Below are 26,527 nucleotides of genomic sequence, written 5' to 3'. Positions count from 1 at the left end.
TCGTCACATAGTTAGTCTAAATGGGATGTTATTTATAAATAGCGGAGTTATTTATGTTATATTGAAAAGATGAATTACATGGTGAATGTTATTTTTGTGCAGCAAGCCTTGCATGCTCCTTAGGGATTTACACTAAGAAATGTATAGCCGGGTCATGTGTCAACCCAGATGGTGGATTTGGGGCATGATAGAAATTCTACAATTGAAATAATTCAGGACATGACAATCATACCTATGCTAAAAGGGCTTAGAAATTGTAGACCTAAGCAAGAGGAAAAATACTGCCGCCTTAACTTGAACATCTCAAGAAAATATGATGATCCGAGTATGGTGACAGATTTACATCTTATTATTTTGCATTTAAGTATCAAATAACAATTCTTCATATGTTTCCACCACTTGCGACAGCCAGCAAGCATAGTATTCAATGTACATCTTTCAGATTCACTTGCCAAACATAATACCATGGACTTGCACTCTAATGGAATAGCGATGACATAATGTTTCCTGAAATATAGCATGTGAACCTGATTCATATCAGACCATAAACCTATAGAGAAAACACTTTTATCTATAATAGTCCTAAAGAAAGAAGCCACTGAAAGAATCATAACTTACATTCTCTAAAGCTATGAATCTTCATCATTCTGGCATAACATGAAGCCAACAAAATGTTGATCTTCATGCTTGAACCATCGAAATTCACAAGGCATTCCTTGGAAAGGAGTCTGCAAATCTAAAAATGGAGGTTGGGGTATTAAGAACCTATCTAATATCTGGTAGGTAGGCAAAGTTCATGCTCGCTAGGCCACCAGTCAATAGGAACATGAAATCTAAATCTACAGGCTCAAACCCAATCCAGCCTGGCTTTATACCATCTATGCTCATTTTGAGCCTCGTCATGCCCCACCAAATAAATCCCCGATCACTACTATTGCAGAGAAGAGCCGGTCATGCCAGGGGCAGGGCGCGACAGAGATCGAGAATTATGAAATTGTGAGCAGTAGGAACAATTTTTTAACCTATATGATCATTCCAAAACAATATTTCAAGCAATAAGTGCATTGGCATTAATAAGCTACAATCCGCTCTTCAGCTATCGCATTCATGCTTTCATTTGAGAGACTTTCTCTTCCCCTCCAATTTATAAAACAGGCTTCCATCATAGAAAGATCTTAGAATGTCCTTTTGAAGCAATCCATTATCATCCTTAGCGAGAGAGAATAAAGCCTCCCATTCTGAGCGGCTAGCAACCCTGCAACAAATTGCAAAGTGAGAATGGATATGGGACCAATGAGAATGACTGATATTTGCTTATAATGTGACTAAAATTCTAAAGTAATGAGCCTCCTATATTCGTAGCTTCTATTAATTCAAGAAAACCCACCTTCCTTGGAAGTCATTAGGTTGTTGATTCGCTTTGAGCATCTCATTCAACTCATCAGATGTTAGTGCATTAGGGTTGGTGTGTGCATGCTTCTGAAAGATCTCCTCGAACATTTCAGAATCAAACCTGCAAATTGTATAGATTATGTCTAGTCAAGAATTTGAGATAAAGAAAAATAATTCTCACTTCTCTAAAAGTTTTAGTAAAAGAGATAATGAATATTGATTACACTAGATGGGAAGGTGAGCCATAGAACAGAACATCATAGTGTGATCTTGAAGTATGACAGAGTAAACTAGAGTGAAACTGCTAATAGATAATCCAATTGACATGTTGCGCAAATAGGTTAATTTGCTAGTGAAGTTTTTAGTAATTAATCACAAGACAATATAAAAATTGAAACACATTTCTGCACAACTTAAATAATGTTATGAGAAAATAAAATTACCCGATGCAATACTCTAATAATGATAGAGAATCACGAATGTGCGAAACTAATAGTGACAAGTTAACATAAGAACATATTATCTCAAAGACCCAATTATAGTGACATGTGGACGAAACCCGTAAATTATAATAGAGAACCGCAAATGTGCAAAACTAATAGTGTAAATTTTTACTTAAAAGAATAAAAAGTTGGGGATGTCCCTTTGCTGCTGGGTTCCCTACTCTACTTTCTCCGAGTATGAAAGTCACCAAACCATGAATTATAGGGAAGCAATAACAAAACTTTTCCTATAGGTGTCTGTAAAACTATATCAAAGACCAGAAAAATAAACAACAAAAGAAAAAGAACAAGGACCTGTAGAGAATGAAATGATCCTTGCAAAGAATATGTTCTCATTAATTGGTTTCTTATTAGTTTTGGTTTATCATCACATGTATATCAACTTATGAGTGAGCAAATTCGCATCACTTGCTGGTATCCTTCAAACAAGTCTTCTATAATACTACAAGCAACCTAAGGTTTGAAAAAATTAATGGAGTTCTGACAAGAAATGAAGAACCAGCCACCATTAGAATATCAAGATGCGATAACATCATCGTAATGAAAAGGAGGACAAGGGACAGGAAGTTCAGAGTAATTTTTTTCCCCCTTGGTTTTTTTAACATGAGCATGGAAGAGGAGGGATAAGCAAGAACCTAGCCTATTCATGAAGAAAAAGAAGTAGAAAATTATTTAACGAAGGACAAAGAAAAAAAAAAGAAGTGGGGGGCGGGTGGGTGGCGGGGTTTGGTGAAAGACTAATAACAAATACCCTGATTTCTGGATGCAACTTTAAACAAAAGGAAAACTGGGTTGGGCCAGCCCATGGCCTGCTCGACCCAGCCCACATTATGACAATGTTGGGCTAGTATTTCTATGTGCTGGGTTGTGCTTGGGACAAAAACTTTAGACTTGATTTAAAATCACGCCGAGCTTGGGCCAGTAATTTTTGAGCCTAGTTACCTAACCCAGCCCAGCTCGATACTATATGTATATGTATATATATATTGTGTGTATATGTACTATAAATTTAACAAAAATATGATACTAAAAAATTTCTACCATACAAAAAAAAAATTAGTTAATTTAAGAAATTATTACTATAACCAACAATTATACATAAATTACCAAATTTAGAATTATAAACATCACTGTAGAAGGGCAATGAGAGTGTTTTTTTTAAAAAAAAACAAATTTGATTTATTACTAATTTCGGTTATCTGGATGTCAACAGGAACTCATTTATAATTTATTGCCTTGAGCTTGGACCAATGTATATTGTGTTGGCCAGAAAGTTTCTGGCATAGTGGAATATTTATTAGTTATGCAAGTAAAATTTTCTCTACAATTGTTATAGTAATTCTATGCTACTAATCTTATCAGACAAGAAAGCTCTGATATGTCCAAGTCTAAAATGAGTTGTAAACATGGCTTAAGATAATGCAATAGTTGCTAAGTCATCTGACTTGTCTAATGAGGCTCTTTACTGAAAGTAACTCAGCAAATACAAAAGAATTTCTATGCTGAGAACATATTGTTCAACGGAAAAGGTTAGGGTCTCTGCAATGATTTGCTTCCTTGAACAAAAGAATCATGTTGGCCATTAACGAATATTCTCTAAAAAGGTTGATTCAACAATAAGGTTACATATAATAAAGCAACTAGTCTTATGCTAATTGGCCTTCTCAATTACATGCCCCTCAATATTTATAAGCAAGGCTCATGCGACTAAGAAAGGTATGCCATATCGTACCGAACCGGACAGCACGAGGTATTCTGAATCCTATACTAATTGAAATTCTCAACATGCCCCTCGACATTTATAAACAAGGCTCTTGTTGCTAAGCAAGATATACTATACTGTACCGAACCAGATGGTATGGAACGCATTGTGCCATACTGATAAGCAGTACGGAGAGTATACTGACTCTCAGTATGCCGAATCGGCCCCCATACCAAGCGTACCGACGTACTAATAAGGAGGCACCAGTACGGGGTCCGGTACCGAGACGACATACCTTGCTGCTAAGAGAATATCCGAAGAAGTATACTCTTGCATAATCTTTACTCATTTTACTATTAAGGTTTCTAATGACAATAAAAATTATGTTCCTCTGTGCTCTGTAATCTCCACAATCATTATATTTACACACAAACTCTATTTTAGGCATAAAACTTGTGAATTACGTATTATTCAGCTACCTGAATAAAGTGCTTCATATTGAAAATAAAAACTATTTGCTACACATCTTTAAGTTAGCATCTACACTGTTTAATTAGTATTCGCATTAAACTATCAAAACAATTTCCATATAGAAACTCCATTTTGAGCATATTTATGTAATGGTTGCCAAAATTGATGTTTCAAAGATCATGTAGTTTATATTAAAAAAAAATTAATGAAACTTACAGGATACGATTGTTTAGCACTTCGATAAGAGGAGAAAGGGCAAGACAATGATAATGTCAATTGATGCTTAGGAAAATGATCTCAGATTCTTGTATCAAATGAAAGGAAACAAACTTCATTAATTGGAAAATCACTTGAATATATACACTTTTCACAAGGTATCACCTCAACAATGGAACACTCATATAAGGTGACCTACAAAGAATGAAGCGGTAGTTTTTTTCCTTAACACTGATTATCAAATAGAGAAACTAGCTTCTTATTACTTCTCAGTTCCAACTTGTATCATGTACGCTTAAAACATGGGCACTTGCTTTTCTTTTCTTTCATTTTCAGAATTCAGAAAATTGTACAAATCAACACTAGTTTTCCCTCAAAATAAAATAAAATAAAATAATTGTCCAATCATAGTGTTAGCTTCTGTTTTCTAACTACATTATTAAAACTGTTAACTTTCCACTTTCTTCATGAATAACTCATGGTTATGACCATGGTACGCCATATCATACCGAACCAGGTAATATGAGACATATGTATCGCACCATACCAAACCAGGAAGCATACTATACTATATCAGTATATAATACGGGGGGCGTACCAACACTCGATATGCTGTACCGTACGAACACAGTGATAGTGTGGCACCGGTATAAGGCCTGATACCGAGCCGGCATACCTTGGTTATGACTTTCGATGCCCTAATCTTCTTTTTGTATTTTCTTTAAAAGATTTTGTGGTTTACTTGTGCTAGAATTCCATATTCTTTTTCTTACTTTTTTTGGTGTCTTATTGGGTATGGTACTAAATATAAGTTCAATAAAGCAAGATAAATTTCAGAAAATATTTCTTTGGAATGTATAATATCTGCAAATAAATTGTCAGCACTTCGATGCTTAGAAGACATCAGAAGTCAATGCTTGTAAATAAAGCATCTTTTCGTTTAGTGGTGATAGCAGTGAGATTTATGGAGTTCTAATTGACCCATATGTGATTATGAATGTCATTGAGTTAAAGCTATTTGAAGTTAGAAATTAGATCTCTTATCAAGAAAGATCTTGTAATTCCTTAACACCTAAAATTGAGGAGGTAGTCTGCTAATTAGGTGCAAGATCAAGTGAAAAGTAATATTTCTAGTTGATGAAAATGGAGAGTCATGGAATGTTTATTCTATTTTAGTAGGCATATTTAGACTTTATGTCCATATAGGACTGGGGTTAGCACTTGTTTCCTCTCCCATTTTAACTTATTGGGTTTGCTTTCACAATCTGCACAAGATCATAAGGGATTTGCAGTTTTGTTGGCACCCATGCAAAAAAAGAAGTTATTGTTTAATTGTTTTGAGAAACACCACTGCTTAATTGTGCAAGCAAGCCAAGGTATTTCTGTTCAAGAGATTGTGAAGGAAAGAGGTTAATTCTTGAGAAAAAGAACTAGAAGAAGAGGCTAAGGGGAAAAACAAAACCATAGAACTAGGAAAATGAGGAGCTTCCCCAAGAGCAATTTTCTTGGAAGATCTTCTTTGGAAGTTTTTTCTTATTAATCAATTACCAAAAAAACAAATTTGTGTTAAAAGTGAAGGTCATTTCTTTTCAAGGAGTTGAAGTTTGTAAGAAAGATTTCACTTGAGTGCGAACAATGTAAAAATTTGGATCTTGTATTATTAGTTTCTGCTATTTTTTGTCATAATTGCTATGGATGTCCTAAGCTAAACTTGCATAAATTGCAAATATCCCATGCCTAGGCTTCTATCTAGCTATTAGAATAATAACTCGATCATAAGACATTCTATATGCAGAAATGCTCTCATAATTTTCTCTATGGTTAGTTCAAAATCCCTTCCTCCAACAGCTTTTCATATGCTTTCACAGGAAGCTGTATATATTTTTTATTTTCAAGATTCTATTTGGAGTAAAATGAATAAAATCAAAAGGTAGACATCTATACTAATAGAAATTTACATATACAATATTCACATTCCATAGATCTACATATACTTGGTGGTTTGCATTTTGATAGAATCAGTTTGTGTACCCAAAAAAAATCAAAGATACTAACAACTACTATAATTCGATAGTTGTCCATATAATCTTTTGCCCTGTTCAAAAGGTGGAAGAGGGATGGAATAAGACACCTATTCTGCTCTATTCCATCCAAAGAACCATTTTATGTCACAAATAGACTATCCTCTAACAGGTATCTTATTCCCTAGTCAGCGAAAATTGGACATTCCACCAGGGGGTGGAATTTCTATGATGTCTGTCTTATTCCCTCGGATTATCCTTTTCCCTTATTCACTCTTTTATCCAAACAAAAGTGGGAGGGTAATGTTATGTGATGAAATTCAAATCTAACACAAAACCCAATGCACTTTATTCCCTTTCTAATTATCCTCTCAACCAAACATCAAGATCCTCTGCTCCACAACATAAGCCCTATTAAAATAACTTTTTCTTATTCCTTCAAAATTATTCAATAATTAAATACAGCTTTAGAAAGGAATTATTCTTCTTTTAGTAAAAATAGTAATAAACAATATATTTAATGCTACCTGCCCTCAGTGTCATAGGCACCAGTGTCGCTTCCATGTATGCCTTTTTGAATGTTGGCCACAAGAACAGGGAGAAAGATTGCTGGTATTGATCCCTGCATACACGACAATATAAATTATGAATTATGAAAATTTTGTCCAAAGAACCAAAAAGGACCTAAGAAATGATTATAATTAACAAAGAAATGTAAAGTGTCACAAAAGCTAATGCACAAATTCTCCATAATTAATTCATGATGGTTGAGTGCCCTATGGTGACTATTTTTAATTTTAACGGGAGAGAGAGAGAGAGAGAGAGAGAGAGGAGCTGATACTTCTTTCTGAAAAATAACCCTAATTCAGAAAACGAAAGATAAAGCAATCAGTCATGCTCGAAGAAATTCATGAACTCGACAAGCTTTAACATTTAAGGTTTCATGATTTCTATTTTATTTGTTATACTTTATGTATTTTCAAAATAATTTCAATTACGAATGTTAGCAAGGTCAATAATGGGTTGCTGATACAAATAAAACTTGATACCATTAACGTTAATTCCCAGTACGTTCAGGGATTTGTCAATATTAAGAAAGGCAAATTTGCCTCATTAGGAGTTATTTTTTTAGATTACCAGCAAAAATTCATACTTTTGTTATAGATTACGCTAAGAAATCTCAGTTACTAAGATTTTGTTGTACAGTAGTTTAGGGATCTTCAGTGAACACAACCATAACTTTCGGGGGGCTCCAACTTCTGAGTTTGTTATGAAGTGAAAATTTTAATAGAGCTGTTTGGGGTGTGGATGCTCGATGACTTAGCTGGTAAACTAATTCAAAATAGTTACTAGTATTGTGGGCGGAAAAATCCATGTAAAGTTTGGCTCGAGATCTTTGGATTTATTTCTCCAGGGGTGTTCGTAGTTACTACTTAGTAGTCATGGACTGGTACTCATATACGTTAAGCACGTAATATTGTGGGAAGGGAAGAAAGAGGGCCGAGAGGAAGGAGAAACAATCGTACGTTGTTGGTTATGGGACTGAGGAAGCCGTTGATTACGACGGAGGCCGCGGAGGAAACGGCAACACCGAACCCAAGTGCACGGAATCCTGACAAACAATAAGCAAATAAATCAATACTGGTTGATTGAACGAAGAAAGGAAAGAAAAAGATGCCAAAATAGTACAGGAGTAAATGAAACGAAGAAATAATAGAAGAGAAGAAGACCTTGGTAGGTCTCTTCTAGATAGATGACCCCATCTTTGTCCCGGTCAAAGAACGATACGTGCTTCTGAAGCGCAGTCAGGTTAGTTTTGTTGTTATCCCACTGCCCTTTAACTCCTCCTGCATACCAGGCCTTAGTTGTTAAAGGACACACTAAATCGTTTCGGCCAGATGTTAATATAAAGCTTTATCTGAGCAACTTATGCAAACTATAAGCAAAATTGCACAAGTTTTATTGTCACTTGTCAGTCATCCAAAACTGATGAGTTTAAAAAAAAAATTATGGCAGCGTTAAGCCTAATATTTTCTGAAGGAGAAGGAAGGAATAACCATCCAGAAAGCTATATCATGGAGAAAATGATCATGATAGAAAGCAAATGTGAACCAAAACCAAAAAGGAGCACTGAGTCCCACATAGCATGCAAGATTCCGTTTCCATTGGTGTAGGGCCATAAGGTACATGATTTGCACTATAAAATGCTATGTAGTGGTTGATGGCCGCCATCACAAGATATTATTATTGATAGCTGTCCACTCCAACACTATATAGCATTAATGCAAACAGTCTATGTGCCGGAATTGTTTCAGCTAGGCGTACATTAACAAACAACGCACAGCTTCCCTTTTTTTTCTTTTTGGCTTTGAACACAGCTTCCCTTGAAAAACAAACAGAAAAAAGGCAAAACGAAACAAAAAGTTGGCCCCCAGCGCAGCTGTCGTGACAAAAGCTAAGCGAGTTGGCCGTGAGCATCCGGATAACAACATGTTAGAAAAATGGATGTCGAAATCTGCGTCGCCTACATCCATTTACAGCTCGCCGGAAATCACCGGCGCCATGGGGGTTACAGATCGCTCGCCTGAAAGACTGTCATCGTCGGAGAAAAGGAAGAGAACAACAGTAAAAGAAGAAAAAAAAAGAAAAGAAATAACTGACCAATTAACCAGAACAATCGGTTGATCGGTGGCCTTCGGATAGAGTCTAAATGGATCTCTAAGCCTCTAAAAGCCACAAAATCGGCAAGGAAAGGCATCTTGGCTGCTGAGCCCCCATGAAATCTTATTGATTATTTGGTTGGATGGATGATGGAGGAGGTTGGAAGTATACCTGGGAAGACGATAAGGAGGAGCAAGAGAAGGTAGGAGGCGCAGGATAATTTGGTCATCTTCACTAACGACAGCAAATAAGATCACCGCAAGTATCTTCTTTGCCGGATGGTTGAAGTAGCTTCCGCAGCTACATATTTATATATATACACAAGATATGGGGAGAAAATGACATTTGTGGCTTTCCCTATTTGCAAAGACTTCGCGTCCTTAGTTACATCCCGTAAATGCTTTTCTAGTCAACATTTCCGGCTCGCATGCAAACGAAACTAGAAATTAGCAACGATTTAGTAGAAACGCTTAGGGCTCATTTGGTTCGCGAAAAAAAGAGGGAGAAAAGTGTGGTCAACAGTAAAATAATGAGATAGCCACTTGTTTAGTTAGAGTTTTTAATGAAGAGAGACGGAAAAATTGTATTCTTATGGAAATAGGATTCTCACATTAGGCGACTCTAGGTGCTTTTCCAATGAAGTTCGAAGGTTGGGCCTATACCATCACCAAAATCATAAAATTATAGACTAAGTTAGACTTATATTTATAAATACCGACAAAAAAATCTAACAAACTTGTAATCATATAATTTTGTTGGTTGTACTGGCCAATCTATAAATTTGATAAAATTTTGAACTTCATCGTCCAAATAGTTTTTATTTATTTATTTATTTATTTATTTATTTTAGCATGAATATAAAAAACAAATATTTTTATTGATAATAAAAATAAATTAAAAAATAAAAATACGATGGATTTTGTGCATGGTAGGAAATGCAAGCACAAAGTAGGATAATTGATGGAAAAAAACATATCATGTCGAAAATCTGTTAATGAATATTATTATTTACTTGGTTGTTTAAGAAATAGCTTTCTGTATGCATAGTAAATGAAAAAAGTTATGGATGTTAGCCGGTGGCGTAGAGATTTATCCGTAGACTTGCACAAAACATAGGCTATAGCTTTTCATCAAGTTATCAGCTGTTAAAATCTTATTTCAAATAGCTTGCCAGCAAAAAATCTTGACCTCTTCGGCAGCACAAGATTTGCAAATCCTTACAATAATTGTTAGAAGCAGACGATTTCCAAACTAACATATCATAATTCTAAGTGATTCCCCATACCCCTTAGCAAGCTGAATGTCCAGACTCCTTTGAAAAACAATCTTCCAAGAATTGGAGCTAATATCAAAAAAAAAAAAATCAATCTTCCAAGAACTGGAACTAATATTCCAGACCTGGGATGCAAGAGCTGAACTATTGGAGGCCAAAAGGTAGAGCTGTGGATGGTAATCTCCAAGGGTTAACTCATTAATCCATATATCTTCCCAAAAGCCGATTTGGTTGCAGCAACTCCGAATATAAAAGATATCAAATTTGAATGCCAGGGAAATCTTCATTAAACCCTTCCAAAACGAAGATAGCTTAGAGGTCGTGCAATGAGCTTTAGAGGTAACCTTCTTCTGAAATAGAGAAACCAATTGAGTTGTTGTCAATAAGCTTGTTCACGATTAACAATCTCCAAGGCAGTTTGCCCAATAAAGCCCAGTTAAACTCTTGAGAGTTCAATAAACCACTACTTGCTGCTTTGTTTTGCTAACTAGACAGAAGCCGCCACTAATAGAAGCCTGACCTCCACAAGAAAGCGCTTCTAATCCTATCAATTCTCTGAATGACCCATCTTGGAGCTAAGAAGAAGGAAAAGCAGTAAAGAGGGGGCAGTGAGTACAGAATCAAGAAGGGTAAGACATCTCCCAGAAGAGCAATATCTTCTCTTCCAACCAGATAATCTATCCCCCAATTTCTCATTAATAGTCAACCAACCACTCTACCTTTTTTTTTTGGTAGAGGAAGGGTGAAAGAGAGAGAAGCTCCTCACAGGGAGAGAGAAAGACCGTTCACCACAGAGGTCCCAGTTATCTCCCCCACCATTTTCGCCATGAACAACAAGCTCCATCCCCCTATCAATGCCAAAGCAAACCCAGATTGAACGACCCTTACCCACCCCTCCTTCCCATGCCCAAATCTGTACCCCGTTCCCACCCACATCATCAAACCACCGCGACCGACTAAAAAGAAGGTATGGACTGTAGTATCTCTGCATCCTCCACATCAAAAACGTCAGACTTCCAGCAATGGCCTAACGCGAAACCACGTTCCAAAGAAGTGTCTTGGTATTACCCGTTTTAGCGCAAAAAAAAAAAAAAAATGTCTCGGTACCGACGACTGAAGTGGAGGTCAATCCGTTCGATTGAAAAAGAGTAGGTATGACAAACAAATCGTACGACGAGATGCTCAGTACGGATGCCCCAGTGCCCCATATCCTGCACAAATAATGGCATAGAGAAAAGACCCTATCACATCTCACCATGCCTGCCCACCCTCCACCACCCCCTTCCAATCTCTTTAGAAGTGGCTCCTGCTTTCGCTACGGAAGCCTCGATCACCTCAAAACAGCTTGCCGAAGCCCCATCCATTGCGATAGGTGCTACAAAATTTGGCCACTCCCAACGTGGGTGCAAATCCATCCTCTCTAACATTTCGAAACCTTAAGGCAAATCCTAAAAAATGTACAACCACAACGGTTACTACCCATCACAGATCTCAAATCAAGCTCCTACTCCCAAGGTCTTCCTCTCCTTCATGACGCAGAAGCATGAGCCTAAGTCTGAAACGTGCGTAGAGATTGAGTCCTCTCCTTGATTGAGCACTAAATTACATTGAGTACAGAAAATTCCAGCACCTAAATATATTAAGTTTTAGTGTTCCAACGTCTAATTCAATTGAGTCCTTAGGCATTGAAAAAGTCCTAGTTTATTTAGAGTCTATGAGTCCTAATTTATTTGGAGTCTTTGTAATTAGTCCATATGTCATGTGAAAGAGTCCTAGCTGATTTGGACTCTTAGTCATGTGTCAATTATAGAGTCCAAGTTGAGAGATGTTGGGCAATTGCCAATCAACTTACTATTATGGTACAAAAGATGGATGCAGTGGAGACAAAACTTCAGCATCGCCCTTAAGTTGGGCGAGGATCTCCAGAATGCAGCAACAAAAGCACTTCTTTTTCTCGAGGTAATTCTCCTTTTATGAGATCTAAAACTTCTACAAATAGAAGTCCAAATATGGAGTGAGGAGTAGTAAGGACCAGCAAAAAAGAAAAGGGTCCTATCCCATAAAGGGGAAGCCAATCTGATTGCAACAAGTACAGTAGCCGAGGGCACTTTGCTGATACTTATCCCACTAAAGATCAGTGATTTACATTGGTTTGTGAGGAAGAGGGGATCACCGCGACATCTAAAATTCTTCCTAAACCCGCTGAGGTTGAAGAAGAAAAAAAAGACAACGAAGAAGAAGCTGACGCGGTGGAACTAGAAAGTTCAGATATGCCCGTTTGCATGGTTTGCTGGATTCTTTCGGATTGCAAGCAAGGCGAGAAAGCTGGATCTGAAATTTCAGAGGTGATCCCTTCTTCCCCACCATCACCTTTTCCAAGACCTTCTTCTCTATTGCTACCCCTTCCTTCTTTCGCTCTACCAAAAGTGGTCCATGTCTATGTCGAGCACAACAACAAGGCCATGAACCTCATCATCGACAACGAGAGCAGGATGAGCATTGTCTCCTACAAGTTGCTGAACAAGATGACACTGAAACCAGAGCCTCATCCCGAGCCATACCGACCACTTCAGATTGCTAAATTCAAGCCCGAAATTTCAGCAATCCAAAGGGTTGTTGACTATGAGTCGAGAAGATCAGCCATGAAGATGAGGACATGTTCGCGTCGATTGCAAAAAAAGATGGTTCTGAAATTTCAGAAGTGTTGCCATCTGATTTCGAGGAGGATAATCTGATTTTTTGGAGAAGCCGAGAAAAGCACAGGCAATGGCTAGCTGATCCGCGTGCGGTGCCACGCCCAATGCCCGCACACGTCGGTAACCGAGCGCAACAGTCGCAGCGGCCGTGCGCAATGCAACCTCCCAACATTTGCCCGAATTCGCATCCCGTGCGCACTGGACCCACATCCCGTGTGCACCAGACCTGTGTCCACCAGGATTAGGACTTCTCCGGCATGCATCAGCTCATGTCAGTGTGCCGCATCAGCAGCAGTTCAACCAGTACTTCATCAGCCGAGTCCATCCGAACCAAGACTCTTCCGGCACACACCAACCCGCACCCGAGTGTGCACTAGATGCCGGATCCCATCCGAGCCAGGATTCATCAAATCAACTCCAACTCGACAGAGTCGAGTTCTTCTCAGCAGTAGAAATTGATGCAAGAGCATGAGCCCAATCCTAGGGCGTGCATGAAGATTGAATCTCCTCCTTAGGTAAGCACCAAATTACATTGGGTCCACAAAATTTCAGCACCCAATTACATTGAGTTTTAGTGTTCCAACGCCTAATTCAATTGAGTCCTCAGGCGTTGAAGAAATTCTAGTTTATTTGGAATCCATGAGTCCTAATTTATTTGGAGTCTTTATAATGAGTCCATGTGTCGTGTAAAAGAGTCCTAGCTGATTTGGACTCTTAGTCATATGTCAATTAAAGAGTCCAAGTTGATCAGGAGTCTTGAATTATGGAGTTTGAGTCCATTTGTTGGGGCATGTCAAGTTTCATTTGAGTCCAAGTGTCCAACGCCCAAAAGTCACATTGAGTCCTTTTGATTGGGTGTGTAGACTCAATTAGAGTTGTGTCCCAACGCCATGAAACCACATTGAATCCATGGCATTGAGGAGTTCTTGATTGATTAGGAGTTGTCTATTTAGTCCATGTAGCATTTGAAAAAGAGTCCTAGTTGATTTGAACTCTCTTCCATGTGCCATGAGGAGTCCTAGTTATTTAAGAGTCTTAGTTAGTTTAGTTGATTTCTTTAGTTGTCGTTAGTTTATTTCGTTAAATGATTGATTTAATTTAAAAATGTCCATGTTTAGTTAGAATTCTAAAATTTTGGTTGTAAAAGTTCGTATTTTTCCAACCTCTTACTTTATATAAAGGGGAGGTTGAAGAATAAAATTCAGAGATAGATTGATTTGAGTTTGGAAAAAAAATTTGAGAGTGATTCTCTTTTTTTTTTAGAGTGCGACGCTTTATCCTCTTTTCTTGGTGAGACGCCAAACTTTGGAAGAAGTTGGTGAAGGTGAGACTCCTAATTGAACCCAAGTGAACCCCAACTAGCCTTCATCCCATCATCTTCTTGCACCATCCGCAAAGAAAACCCTAGATACCCTAGCCACCATTGAAAAAAAAAAGAGAGAAAGAAATCAGCTGCCATCATTCCTAAATTTCAGCAACCATCCCACCCCCATCTGCGTCAATTGGTACCAGAGCATCCCTTTCTCATCTTCATCACATTTCAGCATACCTTTTCCTTTCAATTCACAGCCACCATCAAGAGAAAAAAATATTGCCATGCCCACCATCCCCATAGTCATCTTTTTCGTTCCCACACCCGTCCGCATGTGCCATCAAGTGGTATCAGAGCCCGTCCGCTGCGTTCGCTCTGCGTCACTTCATGGACGAAATGGTTGGAATCTCTAGCTACTTGATCCAAGCCACTCATGTGAAGTCCTTTGGAAGACCAATTAAAACTAACGATGTTTCAATTATCCTTGCTCACAAAGCCCATAAGATCATATCTTGCCCATAAGATCGGAGCCAGCTTTCTTCTCATGAATTTGTCATCTCTTGTTCGAAAAACCAAACTATCCAAGGCATCATGGTGGAGGGTCACGTTAAGGGAGATGGTTTTAGCCTTGTCACCAACCATCGAAATCAGTTTCGGGATAGTGTACCTCATAATCTGAAGTTCAAAACCTTCGCAACACTCAAGAGCTTACCTATGATCCGTGGACGGCTAATACATTGGCTACAATTATCTCCAGATTTGGCTCACCCCATTGAGCCAATCAATCTTGCCTCAGATACAATCTAACTAGGTTCAACATAGTCTTCTTTTGCAAAGAGATGGAGAACATTCCCGAAACTGTCTAGGTAACGATAGGGCCATACTTTTATTCGGTCTCTATCTTGATCAACTATGTTTCCTATCAGAAACCTAGGTTCGACAACATAAGGACAGACTCTAAATGGGCCGTATTGGGCTGAAGTCGGTAGCCCCAACCTTCTTTAGCTCGTGGCCTTTAAGGAGAAGAAAGAACAGAGAATCATGATCCTCTGCTCCGTCTTCCTTGGAGCGATGAGACCGTAGAGTCGTGGCCGACTCTAAAGGCAGTTGAACTCTTCGACTACACGGAAAGTTAGAATGGCCTCTGGTCATCTCGTAGAGCCTTTCCGCCTGCAATCCTCGCGGGTGGTGCAACCACCCTTAGGATTATCCATTCGGAAGTTATAAAGATGATGATGATGGTGATAATGCTATTGACCACTGATAGCCCTGAGCTTGACCTTTTTTTGGAGTTTTAGATATGATGTATACATTTATATTTTTGGAGTTATCATGGACATTTAATTATGTGTGACATTATGTATACATTTTCATATACGATATAAGTTTTGTTATGTGAGTTTTGTTATACATGTTTTATTATTATAGAGGCTATACATAGTTATGTTATCATCGACATTTAATTTTGTATATATACAAGTATTGTACACTTTTTATTAATTTTAATATATATATATATATATACAACTTAGTGATGTTTTAAATCATCACAAAATTTGAGAAGAGTGATGCTTTAAAGCATTGTTACAATGCCATCATTTGCGATGGTAAGAAGTGTCGTCAGTTAGCGATGCCACCGTGGTTCAATGGCACTAAGAAGCATTGTTAGTTAGTGACATTTTTAAAAAGCATCATTAGTTTCAACAAAAAAAAAAAGCGACATGGCCAGCAAGCATGGAAAATTTCTATTTCGACGCTTGTGTAGTTGATGTTTCTTCAACGTTTTCCATAGTGTTAGGGGCCTAGCTAACTACACTTATAAGCATCGACAATGTCCTTTAAAAGTGCCAGCTTTTATATGTTCTCTGGCCTAAACCCTTTTTCTCGATGTTTTGGATCGAACTAATCCATTGACACAAATCGTTCATGGGTGAAAATAGAGTTATTTGGGTCTTGGAGGATTGATGGGGCGAACTACTAGTTTTCGGATACGAGATATCCATCCTAGCCACTATGGACATATTTGTCCAATTGACATGTCCGAAGGAATCAATGTTGGACTTTTTTGATCCTTAGCTATTCATGTGAAGATTGGTCATTGGGGATCTATCGAGAGTCCGTTTTATGAAATATCTCAGAGATCCAAGGAGGCACAGATGGTTTATTTATCATCAAATAGAGATGAATATTATATGGTAGCAGCAGGAAATTCTTTGGCCTTGAATTGGGGTATTATTCAAGAAGAACAGGTTGTTCCAGCTCGATACCGTCAAGAATTCCTTACTATTTATTGCATGGGAACAGATTCATCTTAGAAGCATTTTTTTCCTTCCAATATTTTTCTATTAGCAGCTCGACATGAAAGCCCTACGCTTAGAAGACACGAAAGATCAATCTTTGGCGCCCAACTGCTCTCTTCGTTATAGAAAATATGATAAAGGAGAGCCGGTAGAACTCGAAAATACTGAAAGGCGAAGGGGCAAAGCGGAGAAGGAGAAGATGGGAGTATCGACATAAGGAGCAGGTGGAGAGGCATCGATTTTTGGTACCGGCATGCAAAGGTTAGAATCCTTTTACTCCAAATTATGAACACCCGATGGATTTGTCAAGAACGAGCTGACAACTACAGGGAAAGCGGCTCGGGCTAGGAGATAGTTTACTTTTTAGTGAGCATAAAAACTTAAGTATCAAAAAGATTGTTTATGAAATTCTAAAAATCATTGAAATATCAAGTGAATGGAGGGCAATATTTTCATATGTATTTACATAAACAAATAGAGGTGATATAGAATTCTGCTAATTATGAGGAATTTAAATGTATGATCCACTTTATAATATTAAAGGAATGTATAATCTGACAAATATCAAGGAAAATGACAATAATATCAAAGAACCAATTTGGTTGTGTATCAAAAAGGTAAATAATGACTATTATTTTCTTATTTAAGCTATTGATAGAAATCGTCTTGAAATAGCAATACCTTTTATGTACTTGGAGATGGTTCATGACAAAATATTGAAAAAACACTTGGCCAGTTTTTATAAAGGATGGATGTATGCAACAATGTATTTAGGTTCATGATGATATATTCTGGTGCTAAAATTTATGTAAATGAAATAGAATTGAATTTATATGATTTTGTATAACTTAATCCATACCTTATTGTCTCAAACCAAAATTTTATCAAACAATCATAAAACATGATATCTTATGGCCTCAAGTCTGAACAAACATAAATAAAACATTAAAAATGGAATGTATAATATTAAAGTAGGAAAGATATAGTGAAAAATAGAAATTAGGAGAGATAGCGTAAAATGAATTTAAAAAGGAGCTGTAAAAGATACAAAATTAAAGGCCAAATGTCAAAAAATCAATTAAAATATTATGAGGATATAGAATAAAATCAATTACTAATATTTGTGATGAAAAATTTAGGAGAAGAAAGAAAGGACCTAGAAAATATGGATGGAAGATATGAGACAACAAGAAATGACTCTATCGATGCCAAATCTTCAGGCTTAATCCCATCCCAACTCGGTATAAGCCCATAGCAGACAAAGAGATAGATGACAGGTAGAGAGAAAGAGAGAGAGAATTTGAATCATACAACTGTAAGCATTACAAACAATTTATTTGCATATGTATGCAATGTTCTAGAACAGCATCTCACGCAAGAAGTTCACTGACTTGAATAAAATTCGCTCTTCAACTCTCACATTTACGCTTTCATTTGAGAGCCTTTCGCTCTGCCTCCAATTTATAAAACAGGCTTCCATCATAGACAAGTCTTACAGTGTCCTTTTGAAGCATTCCATCTTTATCCTTAGCGAGAGAGAATAAAATTTCCCACTCTGTCCGACTAGCAACCCTGCAACAAATTTCAAAGTTAAATTAAATAAATTCTTAAGAAACAATTTTCCTATATGCTTAGCTTCCGCTATTGAAGAAACTCACCATCCTTGGGTGTTATTAGGTTGTTGATTCGCCTTAAGCATCTCTTTCAACTCGTCAGATGTCAATGCATTAGGATTAGTGTGTGCATGCTTCTGAAAAATCTCCACAAATTTTTCAGGGACAAACCTTAAAATTGTATACACTATGTCAAGTCAACAATCTAAGATAAAGAAATTAATTATCACTTTTCTAAAAGTTCTGGTAAAAGAGATAAAGAAACCTGACTTTTCTATTTGTGAAGGTGAGTCTTACAACAGAACATCATGCTATTAATTATATACCACAACCAATGTAGTATAAATAAAGAGTTAAAATAATCTAGAATGAAAATGATAAGAGATAATCCAATTAGCATGTTGTGCACTTGCTACTTAAGCTTTTATTAGCCATATGATAGTGATTCATTCCAAAATAATATGAAAACAGAAACAGGGATCTTTGTGAGTTAAAATGACACTGGAGAAATTAATTTGATGGTTACTTGATGCTAAATTTTAGTAATGATGTGATAGAGGCTTGGAAGTAATAATCTAAAGAAGGGTGACCAAAGATCTTTTGAAGTAGTATAATCTTTACTAATATGCAAGAAATATCCTATAACTATTGTCCTAATAATTCTATGTTACTAATCTTAACAACACAAGAAAGCTATGAAAAGAACTCTACAAATAAAATGAATTTATATGGTCTACGCTATAGACAACATCATACTCAATTGGAAAAGACATGGGTGTCTACAATTATTTGACTTCCTTATGCAAAAGAATCGTGTTGGCCATTAATATATATTCTCAGGAAGAGTGAGTCATTAATCAGGTTACATTATTTAAAACAACTAGTCCTAGCTGAATATAAAGAAACCACAAATGAGGCAGTGATGTATATAAAAATCAACATATATAGAAAAAGTAAAACCAATCTAGCAAAATGCTAATATTATCATAATAGAGTTGACATAATTTGGATGAGATCTACATAGGTTAAACCATTTCACTACAGGAAAATAGTTACTTCTGACACTTAATTGCCGACACTAGGGAGAAGCGTCGGCAATTTGGCTGGCGCACCAAAATTTGCCGCCAGATTTAGACTACGCATTGTCGGCCAATTTTGTAGTCAACAATAATAGGGTGGATGCAAAGCAATGGGCAGAGAACAATATTCCACGCATCCTTCCAGCTAATCAGCCACAGCTATACAAGAGCCAGTCACCACATGACTCCTTGTCCGAGACATTTTCTCAAAGATATGATTGAGAGATACTTAGACGATGCCACGATACTACTCGGTCGACTCTGTTAGGAGAACGATATATATGCTTCCAATATAGCTAGGAAGAGGGGCACGAATGTTAAGCAGACAGCAAGTGGCACAAAAGGTAAGAAAACAACTGCCTAGCACACAAAAATAGAAAAATAAAAGGCACCTACAAGCTTAATGGAGACTGTCGAGGAGGAATCAGTTCACTCAGATTCAAAGACAAGAAACAGCAGTTCTGGTGGTCATGGATTTATTGGGCAAGGAGGGAGTGGAGTTTATGAGACCACCATTTATGAGACACAATCATAGGGTAGTCTTCGATTCACTGGAGAGTCTTAGTTTACAAATGTTATATAAGATAGAAACCACGATACATAATCTGGTAGAGCCCATCAGGATCCGACTGCATATAGGAGACAGGCTCTTCGAGGTCATTTAGAAGGACATAATGTAGCTGCAAATAACCGCATATATGGAGTAGGATTCATAGATGCATCAGATTTTGAGTCGTATACTGGATCCTATTACCTACAGCCACAAACAGCCTATGACCCATACGGATGTAGATATAGATATAGTACATCTGAGGCATCTCATGGTGGCTACTATTATACGCAATTCGGAGCATCTTACGGATTGAATTTTTTGCCGATTTATTCGGATGGGTCTCTTCACAACTATTTTTTCAGCCAGAAGATAACTCTCCGAGCCAGAGCTTCAGTAAGAGACCAAGAGTGTGTCACGCCCCCGCCTACGCGAGGCACGTGTGGCACCCAATGCCCACGTGGGGGCCACATGAGGAGGGACCGTGGGGCTCCCCTGCCAGATATTGTCCGGTTTCGGGGCTTCACGCAAGCGTCCTTCACCCCTCCCCGGTTTTGTTTTCCACCCAAAACGCGTCTTTAGGATTAGGAGACACCCGCCTCATATGCCCAAGCTCTGGAATGAGTCTTTCCGATATGGGACTATTGGGCCTCACATCCTTCCCACCATCGGACAAGAGCCGTTCCAGAGCTTGAGCATATGAGGTGGGTGTCTCCTAATCCTGCAGACGTGTTTTAGGTGGAAAACAAAATCGGAGAGGGGTGAAGGACGCTTGCGTGAAGCCCCGGAATCGGACAATATCTGGCAGGGGAGCCCCGCGGTCCCTCCTCATGTGACCCCCACGTGGGCACTGGGTGCCTCACGTGCCTCGCGTAGGCGGGGGCGTGACAATGGTATCAGAGCGGACCCAGCCCATAACCTATGTGGACTAAGAAACACTGCAGCACGGATCCATTGGGGCTGACCACGGGCCAATCATGGTGTTGTGATTAGATTTGAATATATTTGAACCCTTAGCCTGACGAGGATGTCAGGGCTGGAACGGAGAGAGTATGTGAGGACCCGTGCGGGCGTGTGTTTAGTTCCATATCGGTTATTCGCTGGATAGATCTTGGATACTTATACAGGATCAAAAAATCCAAATAATAACTTCCGGCTAGCCATTTTGGGTGAGATCCTGAGTTGTTACAGAGTGCTTATAACCCAGAGCATGTTTTTTTTTTGGAAGAACATACAAGACTATAACGCTGCATGGCTAGAGGGATGGCCTGATGTGCCTCCTGACTATGCTTATGATATGGATATTTATGAGAGGCTCACGACTCGACGAAATTTTAGATATCGGTATATATGTTATACTTTAGATGTATATAATTGATTGTATTATTTCATATTTTTCACTTCACTACTTGATTTGAGGATATTTCATGTTGCTTCTTATAGAATGCAATATCTCACTAATTATTTTATGATTTGTATCATTTTAAAACAATAAGATCCATCATTTAGGTTAAATTGAGATTATAGAAGCATCAAAAAATATCAAAAAAATATCAAATTAGACTTAAAATCAATGAAAAAGTTTACAAAAAAAAACTTAAAAAACTTAAAAAAAAATGGGCGTGCCGGTATGGAACCGGCATGCCCTACCGTACCATGTGTCGGTAAGATACCGAACCGATACTATACCGAGCAGTCAGCTGACCGGTACAAATCTTGTTATCGGTTCGATGGACCTTGAATTTGAGTATAAGGAATTCTCTATGTAGAAATGCCCTAAGGCCCTGTTTGGGGGAGCTGTTAGTAGTAGAGCTTTTGGAAGTAGAGCTGTTGGAAGTAGAGCGTTTATAAAAAGCTGTTTGCTGTTTGGTAACTACATTTCTAAAGTGCTGTGGCACTTTGACATGTATTTAGTAAACAAACTGAGAAAGTACTTTTGTGTGATAAAATGACCATAAAGGATATTATCAGTATTATATAATAGAGCATAATAAAATATAATATGTATTAATATATAAATATATGATATAGTATAATATTAATGTAATGTAATATAATAATATTATAATATAGTACTATAACATTATGTATTATAGAATAATAATTTAATATAATATTAAATTATTTAACATAGCATATCAATGTATTATGATATAATATAATATAATATTATATTTATAGTATAATACAATAATACATATATAAAATATTATAATTATTATTGTAAATTAATTTTTCATCATTCTAATGACCATTTATCTTTCTAACAAATAGAGAGAAAGGAAGAAGAAGATTGAGAGCGAAAGGGAGAAAGGAAGAGGCGGGATAAGCGTTTTGGGAGAAAAAAGTATGATTTAAATGGAGGTATTTTGGTCCAAAAAACAACTTTCCAAGAAAGCTGAAAACAGCATTTTCGGAAAGCTCAAAATTGGAGCTTCTCCCCAAAAGCTGTTTTCAGCTTTCACAGCTTTGCGAAAATTTTACCAAACACTATTTTTTATCTAAAAGTACTTTTGGAGGGCCAGAAAGTACTTTTTGGCCCTCCAATAGCTCCCCCAAACAGGGCCTAAGAGTATTCCCTCTAGATAGCTCAAAATCCTTTTCTACAACAACTTTTCATAAGGTTTCACATAAAGCTATATACGTTTTTCTTTCTTGATTTTCTTTGGAGTTTAGTGAATATACATAGGCATATATCTTCATAGAAAATCACACATACAATATCCTCATTCCATAATCTACATATAATCGATGGCTTTCTTTGAATAGTAAACACCAATATTTTGGTAGATATGAGTATCCAAATTCAACAAAATGTTGTTTTCTTAAAAAAGAATTATACTCTTGTAACTAAAAGTATCGATAAAAATTGAACAATATATATCAACCTACCTTCCCTCAGTGTCGTAGGCACCAGTGTCGCTTCCGTGTTTGCCTTTCTGAATATTAGCTACAAGAATAGGGAGAAGGATTGCTGGAATTGTTCCCTACATATATGACAACGAGAAAAAGAAAAGAAATTTAAGTCATTTCGCCTAAGGGGTTTTGTGGAAGCAACGAGAAAAAGAAAAGAAATTTAAGCCAAAAATGCATTTGGCTTCCTATTGAAAATATAAAATATTGAAATTTTGTGCAAGGCTGTGAAGTACAATTTTCCATAATCATTCATGTTGATCTAGGTCCCCATGTTGGGTACTTTTAATTTTTGAAAGTGAAATACTAGAGGGGCTAATCATGCTCAAAGAAATTCATGGACTGAAAGTTTCAACATTCTAGCTTTTATAATTTCCATTTATGTGTTAAACTTTATAAATTTTCAAAATAATTTCAATTATGAATATTAGTAAGGTCAATAATGGTCATTGTTACGGATAAACGTTGATACAATTAACTTTAATTCCTGGTATGCTTTGAGATCTGCCAATATTAAGAAAGGTAAATTTGCCTCATTATAAGTTATCTTTTAGACGATGAGCAAAAAATTTATACTTTTACTATAGATTAGTCTAAGAAGCCTCAATTACTCGGCTATCGTTGTAGTGTAGTCTAGGGATCTTCACTCAGCACAACAATGTCATTCTAGGGACACTTTGAGTCTGTTATGAAATAAAAATTTTAAATGAGTTGATATTTGCTCTACTATGGATTGGTGTAGTTGGTAAAGTTATTGGGAATTGGTACTAGTATTGTAGGCTGAAAAGTCCATCTAAAATTTTGCTGGATTTATTATCTGGTGGAGTTAGTAGTCATAGACTGATCGCATACATCAACCGTCTAATTTTGCGGGAAGTGAAGAAAGAGGGGGAGAGTGAGGAGAAAACGAGCATACATTATTGGTTTTGGGACTGAGGAAGCCATGAATTAGGACGGAGGATACGGAAGACAAGGCAACGCCGAACCCAATTGCACGAAATCCTGAAGAACAATAAGCAAATAAATTAATATTGGCAAGCCAAAAGAAAAAGAGGGCGTGAACCAAGAAAAACGGGAAGATGACAAAATATTACGAGGGTGAATGAAATGAAAACAAAGTAGACGAGAAGACCTTCGTAGGTCTCTTTTGGATAGATGACCCCATCTTTGTTCCTATCAAAGAACGATACGTGCTTCTGAAGTGGAGTCATGTCAGTTCCATTGTTCTCACCCTGCGTTTTAATCCCTTAGGGAAGGATTCACGGGATCATTTTGGTCACAAGGAAACGTAAAATAATATTAATAATTAAAAAAAAAAACTGATGACTGTAAGTTTAGGTAACATGCTTTCAAATATTAATATAAAGTTTTCTCTCAGCCATTTGTGCCAACTGTAAGCAAAAAAATTGCACTAGTTTTGTCGTCCAAAGACCACCATGAAAGAACTTATAAGAAATTGTAGTGGCACTGTAAAAAATTTGCACTAGTCACCGAAATTATTCGAAAGACCCCAATAAAAAATTATAGTGGCATGAGCAGACCGTTTTCTTAGGCAAATGGGCAGGATAGAAAGCAACGTATAGGGACAAACAGACAATCAGTAGGCTCATTTGTCATGTGAACCAAACAGAAAGGAAAATCGGGCCCAAGATCACAAAAGAAAACCTAAGATTCCTTTCGTTTTCCATTGGGGGAGGGTTAAACTCCCTCACAAGGCTCTTTGCGCCGGATTTGTCTCCCCATGCGCACATCAACAAACAATGCACAACTTCCCACTTAAGAGAGAGAGAGAGAGAGAGAGAGAGAGAGAGTGCCACCATGGTGGTAACACAGTTGGAATAGGCTTTGCTTCCATTGGCGCGGTCAAGGTTCAAAACGCACGGACGTCAATTAAATATGGGGGACCGAATGCCCCCGTCTGGACACGCTTGGTGAAAACGCTATCTGGTCCAGCTAGCACTGAAGTGGCGCTGGGATGACGTACTCATACGTAGGGTAACCATAGGTCGAGGAGGATATAAGCAAAAATTTCTATCCGCATTGAACATTTTCTGGTAGAAGGGGGGCCAGTGGAAGCTGCTACGCGGATGAGGTTTTCTCTCCTCACTCCTATTTCTTAGCACCAAAAGAGAGAGAGAGAGAGAGAGAGAGAGAGAGAGAGAGAGAGAGAGTCCATAGCTCAGCTGTTATCACCAGCAAAGGCCATGACCATATCTGGATATCAACATGCTAGAAAAATGGAAACATGGATCTGTGGCACGGGCTGGTATCACCAACAAGAGTTAGATGATGCACCCGCATCAACACACACCTCGCCGGAAAATGCCGGCACGGAGGGGGGTTTAATAATAAATGGAACAGAATCAAAGAACAATATTGCACCGATCAAACAATCGCTGACCGGAATGCCATGGCCACCGCCGTCGAAGAAGAGAGAGAGCAGCAAAAGGACATAGCTGGCCCTTACAATCAACCAGAACAATCCGTTGATCTCTGGCCTTCTGTTAGAGTCTAAATGGATCTCTAAGTCTCAGAGAACCACAAAATTGGCAAGAAAAGGAATCGTAGCTACTGAACCCAGATAATTAATTAACGAGGTTCGAAGTATACCTGAGACGACGACAAGGAGAAGCAAGAGAAGGCAGGAGGCATAGGATAATACGGCCATCTTCAGTCGCAACAACAAATAGAATCTTTGACGAGGGACTCCTTTCCTCGATGGATGAAGTAGTTTCCGGAGCCACATATTTATATCTGAAAGATGACGGAGAAAACGAAACGGGATTTATAATTTTCTGTATTTGCAAATATTTAATGTATGTAACGATATCCCGTAAAGGTTTTCTCATTGATCAATTCAGAATATTTCCAGCGCATGCATGCGAACAAAACTGGAAATTAGGCATAAATTTACACAACTGCGTGGAGTACAGATTCCATTTATCTTTATTTTCTTCTTTTGCTTTTTTTTTTTGACAAAGGAAGGTAGAAACCAACATTTAACGAAAATAGAATTAAAAAGTGAAAATTGAAACGGTATAGATTCAATGCATCGTAGTAAATGGATTGAAACACATAAAGCAGGATAATTGACAGAAAAAGCACGTCAAAGAAGCACTACAACAATAATAAGCTTTTTTTTTTTGTTAAAGAACAATAATATACAATAAAAAGTTTTGGCAACGCTTTTTATGCTCTTTATCGACGCTTATAAACGTCGGTAATTTACTTTCTGACACTTTTGAAAGCGCCGCGAAAGTAATTGGAAAGTACACATTAATTAAACTTCATCCTTATCCGGAACAGTTGGAAAGCGCACATTAGTTAGCCTTCATCTTTATCCTGAACAGCTAAAGTTATTAGTTAGTTTGTTCTGCGGTTTTGCATTTCATCCTTATCCTGCAACTCATCCTTATCCCACAATTGATATATATATATATATAGCCTTGTAATCATATAGTGCAATATAGAAGAAAACATCTTTCTTTTCTTCCTCAAATATTTTGCTTGTTTGATATGGTATCAGAGCGCCACTCCTGTCTCTCCTGTTGCCCTTCTTCACCTTTGGAGGTTCCAGCGTGGAAGGAAGAAGAAAGCTTCCCTTCCTTGAGTGCCTATGTCCTTGCCCTCGGATGCGAGTGAGAGAGAAGATCTGCTGCTAGATCCGGTGGAGAGAAGCGACAACGTCCCTATCCCCGGACGCGAGCAAGAGAGAAGACTCGTCCGTGGCCGAGCGCTCCACTATTGCCGCATACCCGTCCGTGGCCGAGCGCTCCACTATTGCCGCATACCCGTCCGCAGCCGAGTGCTCCACCATCGCCGCGT

At 37.8% G+C, this 26,527-nt stretch overlaps 2 protein-coding genes across 4 annotated transcripts; both read right to left on the bottom strand.

The window, feature by feature from the left end:
- Nucleotides 1-986: 986 nt before the first annotated feature.
- On the bottom strand, nt 987-9,295 carry LOC103696166 (putative peroxygenase 5). Of its 3 annotated transcripts, none has more exons than XM_089930629.1 (6): nt 9,138-9,295; nt 8,036-8,152; nt 7,832-7,917; nt 6,833-6,927; nt 1,388-1,513; nt 987-1,255 (listed from the first exon to the last, which is right to left on the bottom strand). In XM_089930629.1, the coding sequence occupies exons 1-6, from the start codon at nt 9,193-9,195 to the stop codon at nt 1,114-1,116; spliced, it is 624 nt and encodes a 207-aa protein (XP_089786755.1). In that variant the 5' UTR covers nt 9,196-9,295; the 3' UTR covers nt 987-1,113. The 3 variants fall into 3 exon arrangements, with proteins under 3 accessions (XP_089786755.1, XP_089786754.1, XP_038976519.3); XM_089930628.1 differs by having other exon boundaries at nt 8,967-9,221; XM_039120591.3 differs by lacking the exon at nt 8,036-8,152 and having other exon boundaries at nt 9,138-9,258.
- An 8,568-nt stretch (nt 9,296-17,863) lies between these two features.
- On the bottom strand, nt 17,864-25,424 carry LOC120111796 (putative peroxygenase 4). Its single transcript, XM_039129698.3, has 6 exons — nt 25,313-25,424; nt 23,835-23,948; nt 23,619-23,704; nt 22,682-22,776; nt 18,206-18,331; nt 17,864-18,119 (listed from the first exon to the last, which is right to left on the bottom strand). The coding sequence occupies exons 1-6, from the start codon at nt 25,368-25,370 to the stop codon at nt 17,978-17,980; spliced, it is 621 nt and encodes a 206-aa protein (XP_038985626.3). The 5' UTR covers nt 25,371-25,424; the 3' UTR covers nt 17,864-17,977.
- Between the last annotated feature and the right edge of the window lie 1,103 nt (nt 25,425-26,527).

Source organism: Phoenix dactylifera, chromosome 5 (assembly GCF_051530095.1).
Source record: "Phoenix dactylifera cultivar Ajwa chromosome 5, Ajwa_hap1_PhDact_Kaust_v1.1, whole genome shotgun sequence".
Classification (NCBI taxonomy): Eukaryota; Viridiplantae; Streptophyta; class Magnoliopsida; order Arecales; family Arecaceae; genus Phoenix; species Phoenix dactylifera.
Note: the sequence above shows the minus strand (reverse complement) of the source record. Positions and strands in the feature narration are given on the sequence as shown.